The sequence below is a fragment of the Heterodontus francisci genome, chromosome 5 (assembly GCF_036365525.1).
Source record: "Heterodontus francisci isolate sHetFra1 chromosome 5, sHetFra1.hap1, whole genome shotgun sequence".
Lineage (NCBI taxonomy): Eukaryota > Metazoa > Chordata > Chondrichthyes > Heterodontiformes > Heterodontidae > Heterodontus > Heterodontus francisci.
In genome coordinates this window covers 145,995,782-146,015,565 of record NC_090375.1, presented here as the reverse complement: position 1 = coordinate 146,015,565, position 19,784 = coordinate 145,995,782, and the positions used below count along the sequence as shown (strand labels likewise).

Here is a 19,784-nt window from a genome sequence, read left to right as displayed (position 1 = left end):
AAGTCTTAACAATGCACTTAAAAATCATAGTATGATCAAACAACATGGTTTTAAGAAAGGGAAATAGTGTTTGACAATTCTATTAGTTTTTTGAGAATGTAACTGGGTAGATAAAGGAGAACCAGAAGATGCAGTATACTTCGATTTCCAAAAGGCTTTCAGTAAGGTACCATATAAAAGGTTAATATGCAGGATAAAGGCATATGGAGTTTGGGGTAATACATTAGCATGGATAGAGAATTGGTTAATGGACAGGAAGCAGAGAATAAGGATAAACTGAGCATTTTCAAGCAGGCAGGCTGTAAGTAATGGGAGTGCTGCAAGGATCAGTGCCGGGGCCTCAGCTGTTTACAATCTATATTAATGACTTACACAAAGAGACAGAGAGTAATGTATTTAAGTTTACTGCTGATACAAAGCTAGGTGGAAACGTAAGCTGTGAGGAGGGCGCAAAGGCTGCAAATAGATATAGACAGGTAAAGTGAGTGGGCAACAAGATGGTAGATGGAGTATAATGTAGGAAAGTGTGAGGTTATTCACTTTGGCAGTAAGAACAGAAAAGCAGAATGTTTTTAAAAGGTGTGAAACTTGTAAATGATGTTTAGAGAGACTTGGGTGTATTCGTACAAGGAACACAAAGTCATGCCAGGTACAGCAAGCAATTAGGCAGGCAAATGTCATGTCCCTGGAGTTTAGAAGAATGAGAGGTGATCTCATTGAAACATGAAACATGATGATTCTGAAGGGGCTTGAGAGAGTAGACACTGAGAGTTGTTTTTCCCCTGGCTGGGGAATCTAGAACATGGGGGCACAGACTCAGGATAAGGGGTTGATCATTTAGGGTTGAGAGGAGGTGAAACTTCTTCACTCAAAGGGTTGTGAATCTTGGAATTCTCTAGCCAAGAGGGTTATGGATGCTCAGTCGTTGAGTATATTTAAGGCTGAGACACAGATTTCTGGTCTCTCAGGGAATTGAGGGATATGGGGAGTGTGTGGGAAAGTGGAGTTGAGGCAGAAGATCAACCATGATATTGATTGGCGGAGTAGGCTCGAGGGACTGTATCTTCTATTCCTGCTCTATTTATGTTCTTATGTTCTTCCCATAGCAGTGAATAAAATTAAGAACTTGCATATGTGGCTCAAAGGAGCGTGTTTGCATCCTACCACCTGGTGGTATGCTGGTTCAAGTTTTAGTATGTTGTACGGCTGTCACCCCAACAAGTACTGAATATTTTACACTCTTACATCCAGAACCAGGTAGAATAGTGATTTCCTCATGACTACAATACAGTTGCTTGGTAGCACACCTGTTTATATCAGCATGGTGCTTTTTAGGGCACAACATTGTGAATCACCATTCTGATGGTGAGAAATCACCCCTAACGGGCAGAAGAAATATTTTTGTGCCTTTTTCCTCTCCAAGACTGTATTGGAAAAGGGTACTGAATACATTTCCTCTTAGCTCCCTTTAATTTACAATAATTAGCCCCTTCAACAAGGAAGAATTCTCTCTAATGCTAATGTGCTTGATTACCAGTGTCGATGGTCATTTTAAAGAACGTTGCAAGCTCCAGAATGATATCAATGGTTTGGATGAGTGGACGGGAAAGTGGCAAATGGAATTCAATCCAGAGAAGTGTGAGATAATGCATTTGGGGAGGGCAAATAAAGCAAGGGTATACACAATAAATGGGAGGATATTGAGAGGGGTAGAAGGAGTGAGAGACCTTGGTGTGCATGTCCACAGGTCCCTGAAGGTGGCAGGACAGGCAGATAGAGTGGTGAAGAAGGCATATGGGTTGCTTTCCTTTATTAGCCGAGGTATAGAATACAAAAGCAGGATTGTGATGCTGGAACTGTATAAAACACTGGTTAGGCCACAGCTGAAGTATTGCATGCAGTTCTGGTCACCACATTACAGAAAGGACATAATTGCTCTGGAGGGAGTACAGAGGAGATTTACAAGAATGTTGCCAGGGCTTGAAAGTTGCAGCTGTGAGGAAGGATTGGATCGGCTAGGGTTGCTTTCCCTGGAACTGAGGAGGCTGAGGGGTGACTTATTTGAGGTGTACAAAATTATGAGGGGCCTAGATAGGGTGGACAGGAAGGACCAGTTTCCCCTAGTGGGGAGGCAAATTACCAAGGAACACAGATTTGAGGTGATTGGTACAAGGATTAGAGGGCACATGAAAAGCTTTTCACCCAGAGGGTGGTGGGTGTCTGGAATTCACTGCCAGGAATGGTGGTGGAGGCAGAAACCCTCAATTCTTTTAAAAGGTATCTGAACATGTACCTGAATTGCTGTAACCTGCAAGGCTATGGACCAGGTGTTGGAAGGTAGGATTAGATTGGGCAGCTAGATTTTTTTGGCTGGCGTGGAGACAATGAGCTGAATGGCCTCCTTTTGTGCTGTAATTGTTCTATGGTTCTGTGATGTGTTCAGTCAATGATTGGATGAAATATGAAGTCTTTTAATCGAAGGTGATTGCCTACGATTAATTGTAATTGAATGTTTGCATGGGGGAATAGAGAAAAAGTTTTCCAGTGAGCATACGTTACACTAAACCCTGTCACCAGGTTTCTTGGAGGCACCCAAGATCACGTCGTTGGCACCAGCTGGATCTCATCATCACAAGGCGAGCCTCTTTAAACAGCGTTCAAATCACACGCAGCTTCCACAGTGCGGACTGCGACACCGACCGCTCCCTGGTGTGCAGCAAGGTTAGCCTCAAAGCAAAGAAGCTGCATCACTCCAAGCAGAAAGGCCGCCCGCGCATCAACACTAGCAGAATTTCTCATCCACAGCTGTTACGTAAGTTTCTAAATTCACTTGAAAAAGCCCTCCAAAACACTCCCACAGGGGATGTAGGGACCAAGTGGGCCCACATCAGAGACGCCATCTATGACTCAGCAATGACCACCTATGGCAATCGTGTGACGCGGAACGCAGACTGGTTTCAATCTCACATTGAAGAGCTGGAACCTGTCATAGCCGCTAAGCGCATTGCACTGCTGAACTACAAGAAAGCCCCCAGCGAGTTAACATCCGTAGCGCTTAAAGCTGCCAGAAGCGCGGCACAAAGAACAGTCAGGCGCTGCACAAATGATTACTGGCAACACCTATGCAGTCATATTCAGCTGGCCTCAGACACAGGAAATATCAGAGGAATATATGATGGCATTAAGAGAGCTTTTGGGCCAACCATCAAGAAGATTGCCCCCCTCAAATCTAAATCAGGGGACACGATCACTGACCAACGCAAACAAATGGACCGCTGGGTGGAACACTACCTAGAACTGTACTCCAGGGAAAATGTTGTCACTGAGACCGCCTTCAATGCAGCCCTGTCTCTGCCAGTCATGGATGAGCTGGACATACAGCCAACAAAATCGGAACTCACTGATACCATTGATTCTCTAGCCAGCGGAAAAGCCCCTGGGAAGGATGGCATTACCCCTGAAACCATCAAGAGTGCCAAGCCTGCTATTCTTTCAACACTGCATGAACTGCTTTGCCTGTGCTGGGACAAGGGTGCAGTACCACAGGACATGCATGATGCCAATATCATCACCCTCTATAAGAACAAGGGTGACCGCGGTGACTGCAACAACTACCGTGGAATCTCCCTGCTCAGCATAGTGGGGAAAGTCTTCACTCGTGTCGCCTTAAACAGGCTCCAGAAGCTGGCTGAGCGTGTCTATCCTGAGGCACAGTGTGGCTTTCGAGCAAAGAGATCCACCATTGACATGCTGTTCTCCCTTCGCCAGCTACAGGAGAAATGCCGTGAACAACAGATGCCCCTCTACGTCGCTTTCATTGATCTCACCAAGGCCTTTGACCTCGTCAGCAGACGTGGTCTCTTCAGGCTACTAGAAAAGATTGGATGTCCACCAAAGATACTAAGTATCATCACCTCATTCCATGACAATATGAAAGGCACAATTCAGCATAGCGGCGCCTCATCAGACCCCTTTCCAATCCTGCGTGGCGTGAAACAGGGCTGTGTTCTCGCACCTACACTGTTTGGGATCATCATCTCCCTGCTGCTCTCATGCGTTCAAGTCTTCAGAAGAAGGAATTTTCCTCCACACAAGATCAGGTGGCAGGTTATTCAACCTTGCCTGTCTAAAAGCGAAGACCAAGGTACGGAAAGTCCTCATCAGGGAACTCCTCTTTGCTGACGATGCTGCATGAACATCTCACATTGAAGAGTGTCTGCAGAGACTCATCAACAGGTTTGCGGCTGCCTGCAATGAATTTGGCCTAACCATCAGCCTCAAGAAAACGAACATCATGGGACAGGACGTCAGAAATGCCCCATCCATCAATATCGGCCACCACGCTCTGGAAGTGGTTCAAGAGTTCACCTATCTAGGCTCAAATATCACCAGTAACCTGTCTCTCGATGCAGAATTTAAAAAAGCGCATGGGAAAGGCTTCCTCTGCTCTGAAAAAACTGGCCAAAAGAGTGTGGGAAAATTGCGCACTGACACAGAACACAAATGTCCAAGTGTATCAAGCCTGTGTCCTCAGTACCTTGCTCTACGGCAGCGAGGCCTGGGCAACGTACGTCAGCCAAGAGCGACGTCTCAATTCATTCCATCTTCACTGCCTCCGGAGAATCCTTGGCATCAGGTGGCAGGACCGTATCTCCAACACAGAAGTCCTCGAGGCGGCCAACATCCCCAGCATATACACACTACTGAGTCAGCGGCGCTTGAGATGGCTTGGCCATGTGAGCCGCATGGACGATGGCAGGATCCCCAAGGACACATTGTACAGCGAGCTCGTCACTGGTACCAGACCCACCGGCCGTCCATGTCTCCGCTTTAAAGACGTCTGCAAACGCGACATGAAGTCCTGTGACATTGATCACAAGTCGTGGGAGTCAGTTGCCAGTGATCGCCAGAGCTGGCGGGCAACCATAAAGGCGGGGCTAAAGCGTGGCGATTCAAAGAGACTTAGCAGTTGGCAGGAAAAAACAGAAGCGCAAGGAGAGAGCCAACTGTGTAACAGCCCCGACAACCAATTTTATCTGCAGCACCTGTGGAAGAGTCTGTCATTCTAGAATTGGCCTTTATAGCCACTCCAGGCACTGCTTCACAAACCACTGACCACGTCCAGGCGCTTACCCATTGTCTCTCGAGACAAGGAGGCCAAAGAAGAAGATGAAGAAAAAAATCCAGGAAGCATATACTGTTTGAAAACAGCAAAGAAAATTCAATATTCAATGGGTTAATTGAAATGCAACAAAGACTATTTGTGATAAAGTGAGTGTGTTTTATATTGAGAATAAAAATGACATGGGGAAATGATTTACAGATTATACTCAGGTAGTCAGTCTCAGCTTGGAACCATTTATATGGCTTGCAGGGTGCCAATTCAAATCAAGTTTCAGACCAATTTTTTTCTAAAAAAAAATGTTTCCATTGCTTGTGACACCACCTGGTATCCACAAGTATCTAATGTATTTTGTAAAATCCCCGCTTAATTGTTTCTCCTTTATTTATAGTATGTGGTGCAAGAGCTGCATGGGAGAGTTATCTTTGACAGCCCCACTCTGATCACTGCACTTGAAATGATGCATTTGTAAACATGTCTTCATTGGTGATTTTCTTCTCCCAAAACCTTTTACGTTCTTATTTAATCAATTCCAAATTTTCTCAACTTATTGCTCCCCCCCCTTCTCTCCATAACTGAAGATGGGTGGGGGGAGTGGGCAAGCAATATATTTGAAAAAATGATATTTGTTGCACTGATACTGAATTTTTTTATTCTTTTGAGTACTCATCTTTCCAGCTTTGCTTCTGCAGGTCAGATGAGTGGGTGTTGAAAGGGATCTCTGGATACATTTATGGCCTTTGGATGAAGAAAACCTTTGGTGTTAATGAATACAGACACTGGATTAAAGAGGTACCATGAGCAATGATTGGAATCCGATCTAAGAGGGCTAACTTTATTGTAAAGTAATGCCTGGTTAATTACAAACAAAGTTAATATTGACACTGCTGTTAGCCAATGAGTCGGAAGTGGGGTGACACTTGTGGCAGAACTTACCGCAAAGTCAATTTGACAGTAAACCAAGTTTATTTCAAGAGTTTCGATGAATTAAGCAAACAGAACTCATCACTGGAAACTGCAGCAAAATCTCCCGATAAAAGCACGATTATTTCCCTCACAGAATGCAGTGAGTGGAGAACTGTTACATAATACAAATTATGTGTGTAAAATCAATCCCAGTCTCTTCAAACAGTGTGTCAATGCTGGGGTAAATTACCCAATCATCTCTAATCTGGCTAGGACTTCAGGTGTCACTATACGCTGTCAATTATAAATGAAAATTAAATAATTTAACTAACTTAAAAAACAGTTTACAAACCTAGATTGTTTATTTTTTTATGTATAAAAACATAGGAAATAGGAGCAGGCGTGGGCCATATGATCTCTTGCGCCTGCTTCACCATTCTGCAACCTAATGGCTGATCTTCAGTGTCAGCTGTGGCTCAGTTGGTAGCATTCTTGCCTCTGAGTCACAAGGGGCTTAAGCACAAAATCCAAGGCTGACACTCCAGTGCACTACTGAGGGTGTGATGCACTGGTGGAGGTGCTATCTTTTAGATGAGACGTTAATCCAAGGCCCCATCTGCTTTCTCAGGGTGGATTTAAAAGATCCTGTGGCACTATTTCAAAGAAGAGCAAGGGTGTTATCTCTGGTGTCCTGGCCAATATTTATCCCTCAATCGACATCATAAAAACAAATTATCTGGTCATTATCACATTTCTATTTGTGGGAATTTGCAGTGCATGTACTGGCTGCATTACAACAGTGACTACACTTCAAAAAGTACTTCATTGGCTGAGACGTCTGGTGGTCAGAAAAGGTGCTATATAAATGCAAGTATTTCTTTTCTTCTACCTCAACATCACTTTCCTGACCTAGCACAATTTTTATTGATTCCCTTACTATCCAAAAATCTATTGATCTCTGTCTTGAATGTACTCATCGACTGAGCATCCACAGTCCTCTGGGGCAGAGAATTCCAAGGATACACAACCCTCTGGGTGAAGAAATTTCACCTCATTTCAGTTCTAAATGGCTGACACCTTATCCTGAGACTGTGACCCCAGTTCTAGAATCTCCAGCCAGGGCAGTCTTTTAGCATCCACCCTGTCAAGCCCTCTCTGATGTTTTTACATTTCAGTGAAATCATCTTTTGTTTTTCTAAACTCAAGGTAATATAGGCCCACTGTACTTAATCTCTTCTCACAGGGTATCCCTCTCTTCACAGGAATTAGTTTAGTGAACCATTACTCCCTCCCTAACAGCACTGTGGGTGTACATATGCCACATTGACTGTGGTGGCTTCAGAAGGTGGCTCACCACCACCTTCTCGAGGGCAATTGGCGATGGGCAATAAAGGCTGGCCTTGCCAGCGATGCTCACATCCCATGAACAAATAACAAAAAACCCTTCTAAGGCAAATATGGCCTTCCTTAGGTAAGGAGTCCAGGTATGGTTTTTTGATTTTTTGAGTATTTAAAACATGTCTTGTGTACAAACATTACTTATTTCTGAATAAACTAGATAAAGTTGCTTTAGTGTACAAATGCATAGGTTGCATTCTGGAATTATGAGTGCTGGACAGATTTGTTTTAATTTGGATCACCTGTTGCAAAGTGGAATAAATTTGTCATCTATTGATAGTTGCATTAGAGTATGCACATGAAGGATTTATATTTGAAGTAGATTTTTGGGACATAGAATGGCAAATCAAGTTCAGCACAAACTACTTGTGTGAAAAAAGAAATTCTTAGCATTTTTCCTAACATTGGTGTCTATTTGCAAGTTAGTAGATCGTTGGATGCTTAATGAAGATCTAACTAAAACCAATGATATGCTATATTTTTAAGTCAAGGCATTTTTTCTGAAGCTTATTCTTGATAATTCCAGTGCTGCAGCGATCTTTGTTATCTGTTAATTTGTTTTTGTTTCTTTTTGGTTTAAAAACATTGTTTCAAAATAATTTCAGGAATAATTAATGTTGTAAGAAATATGTTGCAACTGTTCTGTTGAGGGCACTTTTTCTGACGTGTGTTGTGTCATTGTGTTTTCTTGTTCTTATTAACTTGAAAATGAATTAATACATTGGAAATCACTGAAAATCATGTTGCTTTTCAATATCGCTGTAGTTTTTGTCAAGTTCTATTATATTTCATCAAGTATTGCTGCACCATGCTTTCTCGGCTTGAGAGTTCATGTTAGAGATCCGCATCCTGTCTCTCGATACCACAGTATTGCTGATCTCTTTCTTTTTTTAATCTCACCGCACCATGCTCATTACCTCAATCATGGCTGAAATCAGGCACTTTGATTGTAGCAAATTGTGAAATAAGTCTGTATGCTACCGTTCAATAGCAGATTAGGTTTGAAGGTCCAACAAGCCATACCACTCTGCTGCCCATCATTGCTGTCCCATAAATTTTCTGTTTCTGTGTTTCATTGCTGTCCCATAACTTTTTTGTTTCTATGTTTCATTGCTGTTGCACCTTGGATGGTTGACATGCCATAATTGAAAATTACATGCGATGGTTAAGAAATTTCCATGATAACAATATTGTTGAAAATTTAAGTTCCTTAAATATTACTTTGCTAAGATTTTCTTCCTTGTGCGCAGTGTATCATAAGTTTTATTTTCTAGTTCAACTTTAATTTTATTAGTTATAACCCATTAATTAGACACTATGACTGACCAAGTTATCTCATTGTCTTTTCACCTTGAGATTTGGATACAAATCTCTTGCCTTTGTAAGAATTAAAGAAATAACTTTGCATTTATGTAGCACCTGCCATATTGTCAGGATAACTCAAAGCTCTTCACAACCTATTAAACGATTTTAAAATGTCACCGTTGTAATGTAGGTAAACATGACATTTAATTTGTGCAGTTCCACATTAAATGAGCCTGGTGAATTCTGAAACTATGAGCCGATAGCACATACTGCACAAATCCTGGTTATGATATGATTGTGATTGCCCACAAAAAATGGTTTAAAGTTTCGTGTTTATGCAATACAAATTATACATTTTTTAAGGAAGTGTCACAGGCCTCTATTTCAAAGCAACTTCAGGGCCAGGAGTAAATAGACAATACCCAATATCCATCTTTATTCGAAAGAGCTCAACGTTTTTAAATAACAGCAGCAACAATTTCCATTTATATAGTGGCTTTAACCTAGTAAAACACCCCAGGGTGCTTCATCGGAGTGTTATCAAACACTGAGCCACATAAGCAGATAGTAGGACAAATGACCAAAAAACTTGGTCAAAGAGGTTGGTTTTAAGGAGTGTCTTAAAGGAGGTTGTGAGGTGAAGAGACGTGGAGAGGCTTGGGGAGGGCCCAGGTACCTAAAGTTATGGCAGCCAATGGTGGGTGACTAAAATCAGGGATGCACAAGAGGCCAGAATTTGAGAGTGCAGAGATCTTGGATAGTTGTAGGGTTGGAAGATATTGTAGTTACAGGAAGGGGTGGGCCATGGAGTGATTTAGAAATAAGGATGTGAATTTTAAAATCGAGGAGCTTGTCAGACAAGGTGCCAATTTAGGTCAGTGAGCATGGGGATGATGGGTGGATGGGACTTAGTTTTAATCAGGGTATGGGCTGTAGAATTTTGGATGAAATCAAGTTTATAGAGGGTGGAAGATGAGAGGCCGGCCATGAATAGTCAAGTCTAGAGGTAACAAAGGCATGAATAAGGGGTTGAGCATTTGTGGATGAATGTTAAATAATGATTTTAGTCAAAATACATGATTGTAATATTGAAAGATGTAATAATTATGTTTGTACTTTGAAGGAGCTGGACAAAATAGTGGATTATGAATTGAGAACTGGTGGAGTTTTGCTGCATCCCACATTTACAGGGGTGAAAGAGAAAGAAACGTGAGTGATCTCTTATTTGTAATTGTCTGGTGTGAAAGGTTACAGGAGGTTCTTCATTACCTTTTTTAAATCTGTTTTCGCTCCTCAAGTATGACTATACCACTTCAATCTGGTAGCTGTTTGCAGTGCCTGATTATTCTCCCAACTGAATATATAATTGACTGTTATATCCAGGGGTCCAAGCAAAGCTGACTGTTGCCACGTGTAGATATCTTTGAAGAGTTTGTGACATTTGTAGTTGTTTTGGTCTGTTTTGTCAGTTGCCTTTGATTGCTGTGTTTGAAAATGCACAAAGCCCCTATTGTGTTGCTCATTGTTGATTTAAATTTAACAGTTTTCAGAGCATTTAAAAAAAAACACCCATCCAGTCATCACATTATTGTGACCTTAAATTACACTCTATATTAAAGAACAAGACATCATGACAACAACAACTTGTATTTATATAGCATCTTTAACATAATAAAAGGGCCCAAGGCACTCCACAAAGCAAGATTTGACAGCAAGCCACATATGGTGATATTAGGGCAGGTGGCCAAAACTTTGTCAAAGAGGTAGGTTTTAAGGAACTTCTTTAAAGGAAGAAAGAGCAGTAGAGAGGTTTAGGCAGAGAATTGCAGAGCTTAGGGCCTCGGCAGCTGAAGGCATGGCCACCAAAGGGGAAACAGTTAAAATCATGGATGCTTGAGACCAGAATTAGATGAGCAGATATCTCTAGGGTTATGGGGCTGGAGGAGATTAGAGATAGGGAGGGGAGAGGCCATGGAGGGACTTGAAAACAAGGAAGAGAATTTTAAAATTGAAGCGTTGCTTGACCATGAACCAGAGTAGTCGGCGTGCACAGGGGTGATGGGTGAGCAGGACTTGGCGTGAGTAATGACACAGGCAGCAGAGATTTGGCTGACCTCAACTTTATGGGAATGTGGGAGGCTGGTTAGAGTGCATTGGAATAGTCAAGTCCTAAGGTAACAAAGGCATGGATGAGGGCTTCAACAGCAGATGACTTGAGGCAGGGGTGGAGTCAGGTGATGTTATGGAGGTGGAATTAGGTGGTCTTCGGCATGGATATGCTGTTGAATGATCATTTTGGGTGACAACAAGGTTACAAACAGTCTCGTTCAGCCTCAGACAGTTGCCAAGGAGAGGGTTAGAGTCAGCAGTTGGAAATGGTGTTTGTAGTGGGGAATGAAGGCAATGGCTTCTGTTTTCCCAATGTTTAGTTGGAGGAAATTTCTGCTCATCTAGTACTGGATATTGGGCAAACAGTCTGATAATTTAACTAAGTGGAGAAATGGAGGTGAGGTGATGGTGAAGTAGAGCTGGGTGTCATCAGTGTAATGTGAAAACTAACAGTGTGCTTTCAGCCGATGTCATCAAGGGGTAGCATGTGGATGAGAAATAGGAGGGGGCCAAGGATAGATCCTTGGGGGACACCAGAGGTAACAGTGTGCGAGTGGGGAGAGAAGCCATTGCAAGTGATTTTCTGGTAATGATTAGATAGATAAGAATGGAACCGTGAATGTATTCCCACCAGCTGGACGACAGTGGAGAGGCATTGGAGGAGGATGGTGTGTGTCAAAGGCTGCAGACAGATCGGGAAGTTCAAAGAGAGATAATTTACCTTTGTCACAGTCACATAGGAACTACTAGTAATTTGGGCTCTTAGTTGATGAGACCCGAGCTTTCTTTCATGTAATTTACCTCTTTTTCTCAGTCTCTCTCTGATATATAGGGCGGCACAGTGGTTAGCACCGCAGCCTCACAGCTCCAGTGACCCGGGTTCAATTCTGGGTACTGCCTGTGCGGAATTTGCAAGTTCTCCCTGTGATCGCGTGGGTTTCCGCCGGGTGCTCCAGTTTCCTCCCACAGCCAAAAATGTGCAGGTTGATAGGTAAATTGGCCATTGTAAATTGCCCCTAGTGTAGGTAGGTGGTAGGAGGATGGTGGGGATGTGGTAGGGAATATGGGATTAATGTAGGATTAGAAAAATGGGTGGTTGATAGTCAGCACAGACTCGAAGGGCCTGTTTCAGTGCTGCATCTCTCGATGATCTCTATATATCTGTCTTTCATTCAGCCTCTTACTCGCGTTCTCCTGTTTCAGATTTACTGCTACTATGGTGCATGCTATTTGAGTTTATCAGAAAAACAATGACTTCATTATAATCTAGCCATCTCTCTCTCTCACACAAACAATATAGTTATTGTTGAGCATAATATTACATGTGATTTAATTTTTATTGTATTTCCTTGTGTCCATTTGGGAATCTGTCTTTTGGTTAGAATCTCATGACTTTGTTCTGTTAATTTTCTATCCCTACCCTGAAGGCAATGACTCATGTTTAAGTCCAATTCCATGTACACTGGCAGTCCAATGCTGGTATTCAAGTGACAATCCTTCATGTATGAGCCAAACTAGTGAGTGTTGGGAGCTTCAACTCATCACAGTTAAGTTAAATCTTATCTTCATCTGATGTCCACATGCAGGCATTTTCCAGCAAGTGTCACTTAATCGTGTTCAGGAATGACGGCTCTTGATATTCTTTTCATTCTTGGACTGTTGAGGCCAATTGTGCCCCTAACTGCTGTGCTGCCTGAGATTCGGCTAAATCAGCACAGTCCAGAAATTGAATTTTACTCTCCCTGTCATGCAGGCTTCCACCTGCCAAGAATGACGCACATTAACTTCGCCACATGGACATTAAATTTCAAATTATTGCTGGGGAGAAAAGAAGGACTGCAACAAGGGATTGTCAGGGCCCTGGCTGGAAAGACATTTTTGCATATTAACAGACAGTGTTGGAACAAAGGAGCTATCCCTCGCTCCAATACAATCCACAAACAGATCTGGTCAAACCAGTTAGTCACATGACTAACCTGCTTGGCAGTCTTTTTTTTCTGAATTGTAGAGTTTTGAACAGAAAGCTGTTGCTCCTGGATTGAAAAGGTCCTCGCCATGACCTCTCCTGTCTGCTCCTTTCTCTTTCTCACGGAACTCCAAAACCCACTGAAGACATATGAACCCCAAGAGAGAAAAGTCTCCTACAGTGAACAAGTTTAAGAAGAATACTGGGCCCCAACGAAAATTAAGATCTACCTACAATCAAGGACTCTACAGTGAGCTCAAAGAACCATAACAATTCTACAGCTATTGCCTCAAACGTTTCCACTGTATTTTTCTTCTCTTTTCTGTCCCTATCTGCATGTGTGTATCGCGTGTGCATGCTAGCGTGGGCACGTCATGTATCCGTAGGCGTTAACCGAATTAGAGTTGAAGTTTAATAAAATTTCCCTTTTCTTCTTTAAACCTGAGAAAACCCGTTGTGCTGGTTTCTTTGCCTTATAATTGGAAAGTGGTGAACAAAGATTCAACAAGGGGGAGCCAAAAACACGATATGTTTAAAATTAAACCCTGTTACAGTAAAACCAGGTGAAGGCTGAAAGGGAACCCTAGACCTCTTTCTCACCTGGCTGTAACACTCCCCCTTTGCCTCAGAACTGCATGATACCACACCAAACATCTTTTTAGACATTTAGATGGATTGAAATTTGGTTCATATTGAAAGTGTGCAAGTGTAATGTACAGCTGAATTTGAATTGGAAGAAGCAATAAACACTGACTGTTGGTTCTCATATCATCAAATATTTGTGGAAATGGAGCAGTTGCATGTGAAACAGTAGTGGAGTGCTTTTACATTTGTTTTTAAATCCTTGCAGTCCTGCTCCACACTTGCACTTTTCAATTCGTCATCCTCACACGTTGTCCTGGAAGTATTACAAGATGTTTCAGTGTAAAGCCCATCTGGTGATGCGGCTCATTGAAAACAGGATCAGCATGGAGTTCATGCTTCAGGTTTGTACCAAAATTGTTTCCTTAAAAGTTTCCTTAATGAGTTGCTTACTTATGCCTGAAATACTTCATTCTGATTTTGTCTTTGGTTTTTGTTGTCTTCAATTGCTTTCATCAAAATCATAGAAATTTAAGGCACAGAAAGAAACTATTTGGCCCATCATGTCTGTGCAGGCTGAAAAATATCTATCCAGCGTAATCCTACTTTCTAGCACTTGGTCAAAACCTTGTAGGTTCTGGCATTTCAAATGCATTTCCATGTTTTTTCAATGTGATGAGGTTTTCTACAACTACCACCCTTTCAGATGATGAGATCCAGGCCTTAACACCCTCTTGGTGAAAACATTTCTCATTAACTCCCCAATAACCTTTCTATCAATTACTTTAAATCTATGCCCCCTGGTTATTGACCACCCTAAGGGAAATAGGTTCTTCCGATCCACTCTAGCTGGGCCCCTCATAATTTTATACACCTCAATTATATCTCCCCTCACCCTCCTATGTTCCAAAGAAAAGAACCCAGCCTACCAGCCTATCCAAATCTTTCCTTCCAACTGAAATTCTCTATTCCTGGCAATATCCTAATAAATCTCCTCTGTACCGTCTTCAGTGCAATCACATCCTTCCTGTAATGCAGTGACCAGAACTGTACGCTGTACTCTAGCTGTGGCCTTGTGTTTTATATAGTTCTAGCATAACCTTACTGCTCTTATATTCTATGCCTTGGCTAATAAAGGAAACTATCCCGTGTACCTTCTTAATCACCTATACTTTCAGGGATCTGTGGACAAGCATTCCAAGGTTCCTCTGTTCGTCTACTCTTGTTAGTATCCTACCATTTATTGTGTATTCCCTTGCCTTGCTTGCCCTCCAAATGCATTACCTTGCACTTCTCCAGATTGAATTCCATTTGCTACTTTCCTGCTCACTTGACCAGTTCTTTGATATTTTCTTGCAGTCTACAGCCGCCTTCCTCATTATCAATCAAATGGCCTATTTTAGTCATGCCCCCTACATTTAAATATAAATCATTGATATATGCAGCAAAAAAATGAAGGACCTAGTGTTGAGCCCTGTGGAACCCCACTTGAAACAGTCTTTTAGGGACATAAGCACTTGTGGACCATTATACTTTGCTTCTTGCCACAGAGCCAACTTTGGATCCAATTTGCCACTTTCCCTGGTATCCTATAGGTGTTTAATTTTCTGACCAGCCAGCCATGTGGGACTTGGCAAAAGCCTTGTAGACTACATCAAATATGCCACCCTAATCGACCCTTCTTGTTACCTCTTCAAAAAAAATTCAATCGAGTTAGTCCGACAAAGACCTTCCCTTACTAAATCCCTGCTGACTATCCTTGATTAATCCTTTCTAAATGGCGATTGAGACCATCTCTCAGAATTTTTCCAATAATTTGCTCGCTACTGAGGTTAGACTGACTGGCCTGTAATTACTTGGTCTATCCCTTTCGTCCTTTTTAAACAGCGGTATAACGTTAGCTGACTGACACCATGCCTGTAGTCAGAGAGGATTGGAAAATGATGGTCAGTGCCTGTGTTATTTCCTTCCTTGCTTCTCTTAGCCTGGGATACATTTCATCCGGGCATGGCGATTTATCTACTTCCGAAGATGCTAAACCACTTAATATTTCCTCTTTTTCTATGTTTATGCCCGCTAATGTTTCACACACTCTCATTGCTTTCTCACTGCTGTCCCGCTTTGTAAACATAACAGGTGGGAAATTTTTCTATGCCAACAGTGCAAAATGGGCTCATAGTGAATAGGCAGCTGATTTTCCATAATGCCTGTTCTTCTTTCCACTGAAGCTTACAGATGATAGATGAAACTGTTTTTTGGAGACTAGTTTCCTAGTCTCTGTCGCTTTTACTTGGTTTGAAATTAAAAATCTGAACCATATTTTCAAAGTCATTGAAAAATAAAAGCTGGCGCAGTGAAAAAACATCAGCTCCCATTTTGCTACGAGCCTGTTTTGTGCTGCTGGTGTAGACCAATTTCATCGCCAATGTGTTCTGCTTTTTTGGCTGCTTTGATTTCCCTCGAGTGTTCTCTTGCCCTCGGATATATAACTTGTTGCCACTTGTAGCTGAAAAACTGATCCTGTCTGATGACTTTTGCTTTGCTCGTCATTTGCTCATTCTTTTTGGTAATCAAAAGTTGAAGTGGCATTCTTGGTTTGAATTACACATGATGTAAATTTAAATAGATGTAGATATAAAATAATATGTGACAGCCATGGTTTAGTTGGTCACACTCTTGCCTCTGAGTCACAAGGTTGTGGGTTCAGGTCCCACAAAATCAAGGTTGACACTCCAGTGCTGCACAGTCAGAGGTGCCGTCTTTCGGATGAAATGTCTGCGCGCTCGGGTAGAATTAAAAGATCCCGTGGCACAATTTTGAAGAAGAGCAGGGAAGTTATCTCTGGGTCCTGGCCAATATTTATTTCTCAATCGACATCACAAAAACAGATTATCTAGTCATTATTACATTGCTGTTTGTGGGAGTTTGCTGTGCAAATTGGCTGACAGGTTTCCTACATTACTGCAGTACGTCATTGGCTGTAAAGCGCTTTGAGATGCCTGGTGGTCGTGAAAAGCACTGTATAAATGCAAGTCTTCCTTGTTTCTATAATATATACTTCAGTTCCTCCATAGCAATCAATCTCTAGGGCAATTAGGGATGTGCAACAAATGCTGGCCTTGCCAGCGATGCTCACATACCATGAACAAATAACAAATGCTGAAAATTGTGCAACAAGCACCGTAGGGTTTCTCAAACTTATGTCCCATTTTGCTTTTCAATCATAGACACATAACTGTCTGATCTGTAATGGAAAACATTTACTTGCTCCACAATTGTCAGAGCAATTGTTTGTTTAGAAATTTAAACTCCAGCAGAGCATAATTAAGGAACAAGCTTGTTCTGCCATCCAGTTACATCATGGCTAATCTGTACCTCAACTGCACTTACCCACTGTTGCTCTTTATCCTTTTATACCCTTACCTAACAAAACTGTTGATCTCGGTCTTGAGGGTTTAATTTGACCCAAGATTCACAGCCTTTTGAGGGAGAGAGTCCCAGATTTCTTTTGTGTGGAAAAAGTAATTCTGGATTTCACTCCTGAATAGCTAGCTTTAATTTTAAGATTATTTCCTCTTGTTCTGGATTCCCCACCAGAGGAAATGGTTTGTGTCAACCCTGTTGAATCCTTTTATCATTTTAAATATCTTGACTTTAGATCATTCCTCAAACCTTCTAAATTCAAGGGAATACAAACCAAGTTTGTTACCTGTCCTCATAAATGAATCTGCACTGCACCCCTTCCAAGGCCAGTACATGCTGAGATTTGTGCACATGGACTATAAAATCTCTCAGCTCCTCTGCAGCTCCTAGTCTCCCAAATTAACAAAATACTCCGATTTATCTTTCTCTGATACAAATTGGATGATATCTCACTTCCCCATATTTAACTGCAGAGTCAGCAGACATAAGGGGAGACCCTACAAGCAAAGTAACAGAAAGTCCAATGCAAATTGGAAAGAAAACTGCCCCCTCATCCCTACTCCAACTGATGTTACCTGAAAGACTTTGCTTCAACCAGCAAAAAAATATGGCACCAATTGTAGCTTCTTGGATTGTGCTCATTTTATCTGCTAAGTAATCACGGCCTGATATTGCACTGTGGGATACATACGAATGGAAAAAAAGACTTACATTTATCTAGCATCTTTCACAACTTCAATGTCTGTAAATGCTTTACTTTGAAGTACTTTTGACGTGTCGTTACTGTTGTAATGTTAAAAACATGGCAGCCAATTTGCACATAGCCAGCTCCCACAAACAACAGTGTGATTGCCAGTGACCAGATAATCCTGTTTTTGTGATGTTGATTGAGGGGTAAACCAAGAGGACAACTCTTCTGTGCTTTGAAATACTGCCATGGGATCTTTTACGTCCACGTGGAAATCAGACAGGGCCACGTTTTAACGTATTTTCCGAAAGACAGCACCTCTGACAGAGTAGCATTCCCTCTTTACTGCACTGGAATATCAGCCTGGATTTTATGCGCAAGTCTCTGGAGTGGGGCTTGAGTCCACAACCTTGTGACTCAGGTGAGAGTGCTACCAACTGAGCCACAGCTGAATCGATAATGCATTCATCTGAAATTTCCCTCCCCCCACATTGTTTTAGATATGAAGATTCTGCTAAAATAGCAGAGAGAGGAATTTCAGAGGACTGTGTTAAGCATTTATCTGTTTATATTCCTTTGGAGTAATTTTGGTGTCAATACTTTAAAATTTGTAGTGCAAAGCAGTATATTGCTGTCCAACAATATTTGTTCCCTACTTCAGGTCTTTAACAAACTGCTGAGTTTGGCCAGCACTGCTTCATCACAGAAATTTCAGTCACACATGTGGAGCCAGATGCTACTTTCGACAACTGGATTTTTAAAATCAATTTCAAATGTGTCTGGAAAAGATATTCAACCTTTAATAAAGCAGTGGGTGTATCCTTTGAGATTTTTTCTCATTACTTCTACAAAATTTAAAGTTCATTTATAATCAGAACATTGGTACTGCACAGCATGATTGTTCTTTAATGTTCCCCTTTTAGTATATATATAATTTTGTTTGTTACAGATACTTCCACAAAATATAAACCCACAGTCTTCCCTCAAATCTTCGTAAATTTTTGAGTTGTAAAACCTATGCTATCAATTCAAAAATAGGTATTGTACATTAAACTTCTGTAGATTTTCTTGTTCACCAAAAAAGTCATCTTCAGTTACAATGTTGAATCCATGGAAAAACCTTAATTATATACTGTAGTGACCAGAGTGGTGTAGTGAAGTTCTTCGGCAGCTTCGCATTTAATAGGAAAAGAAACATCTTGGAGTTGGAACTGAAGCAAGATTACACTTCTTTGGGAACCCAAAAATATGTGGTAAGGACCAACTAAACTCAACTTTGTGATTGAAACGTTCAGTTCTGATCTTTTAAATTATGTGGAGTCCAGCTTGGCATCCAGGAGTGTTAATAATACATGTTCCCAATTATAACAGTCAGACCCATAGACTAATATATGTGAAGTTTGTTGGATGTCTTCTAAGTGAACTATTCATAGTGGGTCCAGCAGGCTGTTCTACAAAAGTGAATGTTTGGATCATCTTCATAAATCAGGGAAATCTTCAAACAATTGCTTTATTTAATCTTATGAGGACACTGTTTTACATTGAAAATATTATTCTCTCTACAATCCCAAAGTATTCTTTAATTGTGTCTTTTTTTTGTTAATATAAATTTATTCTACAAAAATTCTTAACCTTTTGCAGGGACCACTTAAAGTGACAGTACAAGAACTAGATGGGTCATTTAACCACACACTGCAAATTGAAGAAAATAGCCTCAAACATGATATTCCCTGCCATTCCAAGAGCAGACGGTAGGTGTGAGGGTCTTGGAACATAATATTTCAATGAATTTATCCCAACCAAAATAGTTAAAATTGATGGATGCCTACTTAACTTTTTTCTTCCTCAGTTTCAGGAAAGAGGCCAACAAAATTTAGCCACTTTGTAAGAAGTTGGACATTTACACTATTAATGCATTGTGAAAGTTCTTTCATAACTGTGGGAATATCTATAACTAAATGGATTAGGACAACATTTTTGCATAAGTACAGAATATCAGGAAAATGGTCAGAATTATGGCTTTCTGTTTGTCTCACAAGCTGATTATTGATATATTTTTTTTAAATCTTGTGGAATCAGACCAATTCACTGCCAGTTTTTCTCCAGTGAATTATCTGTTGCACTGTAGAATAAATGAAAGATTATGCACTGATACTTGTGATACTGGGAGCAAAATAATCTCTTGAGCATCTTATATATCCTTTTTCATATTCATGTTTTTGGGTGAGGGAAGCAATAATTCTTGTATATTTTAAAAACTTTAAAATTGTTTATAAAAATTATTC

The 19,784-nt window shown here is 41.1% G+C and overlaps 1 protein-coding gene across 4 annotated transcripts in view; it reads left to right on the top strand.

Annotated features, from left to right (window-relative positions):
• taf2 (TAF2 RNA polymerase II, TATA box binding protein (TBP)-associated factor) overlaps positions 1–19,784 on the top strand; it is a 152,615-nt gene that overhangs the window by 64,862 nt on the left and 67,969 nt on the right. For all 4 annotated transcript variants that reach the window (XM_068032198.1, XM_068032200.1, XM_068032199.1 and 1 more), the window contains 6 exons: positions 5,815–5,914; positions 9,855–9,940; positions 13,657–13,792; positions 18,161–18,315; positions 18,638–18,752; positions 19,141–19,250. In XM_068032198.1, coding sequence (XP_067888299.1) covers positions 5,815–5,914; positions 9,855–9,940; positions 13,657–13,792; positions 18,161–18,315; positions 18,638–18,752; positions 19,141–19,250 — 702 coding nt within the window. The remainder of the gene's footprint in view (positions 1–5,814; positions 5,915–9,854; positions 9,941–13,656; positions 13,793–18,160; positions 18,316–18,637; positions 18,753–19,140; positions 19,251–19,784) is intronic.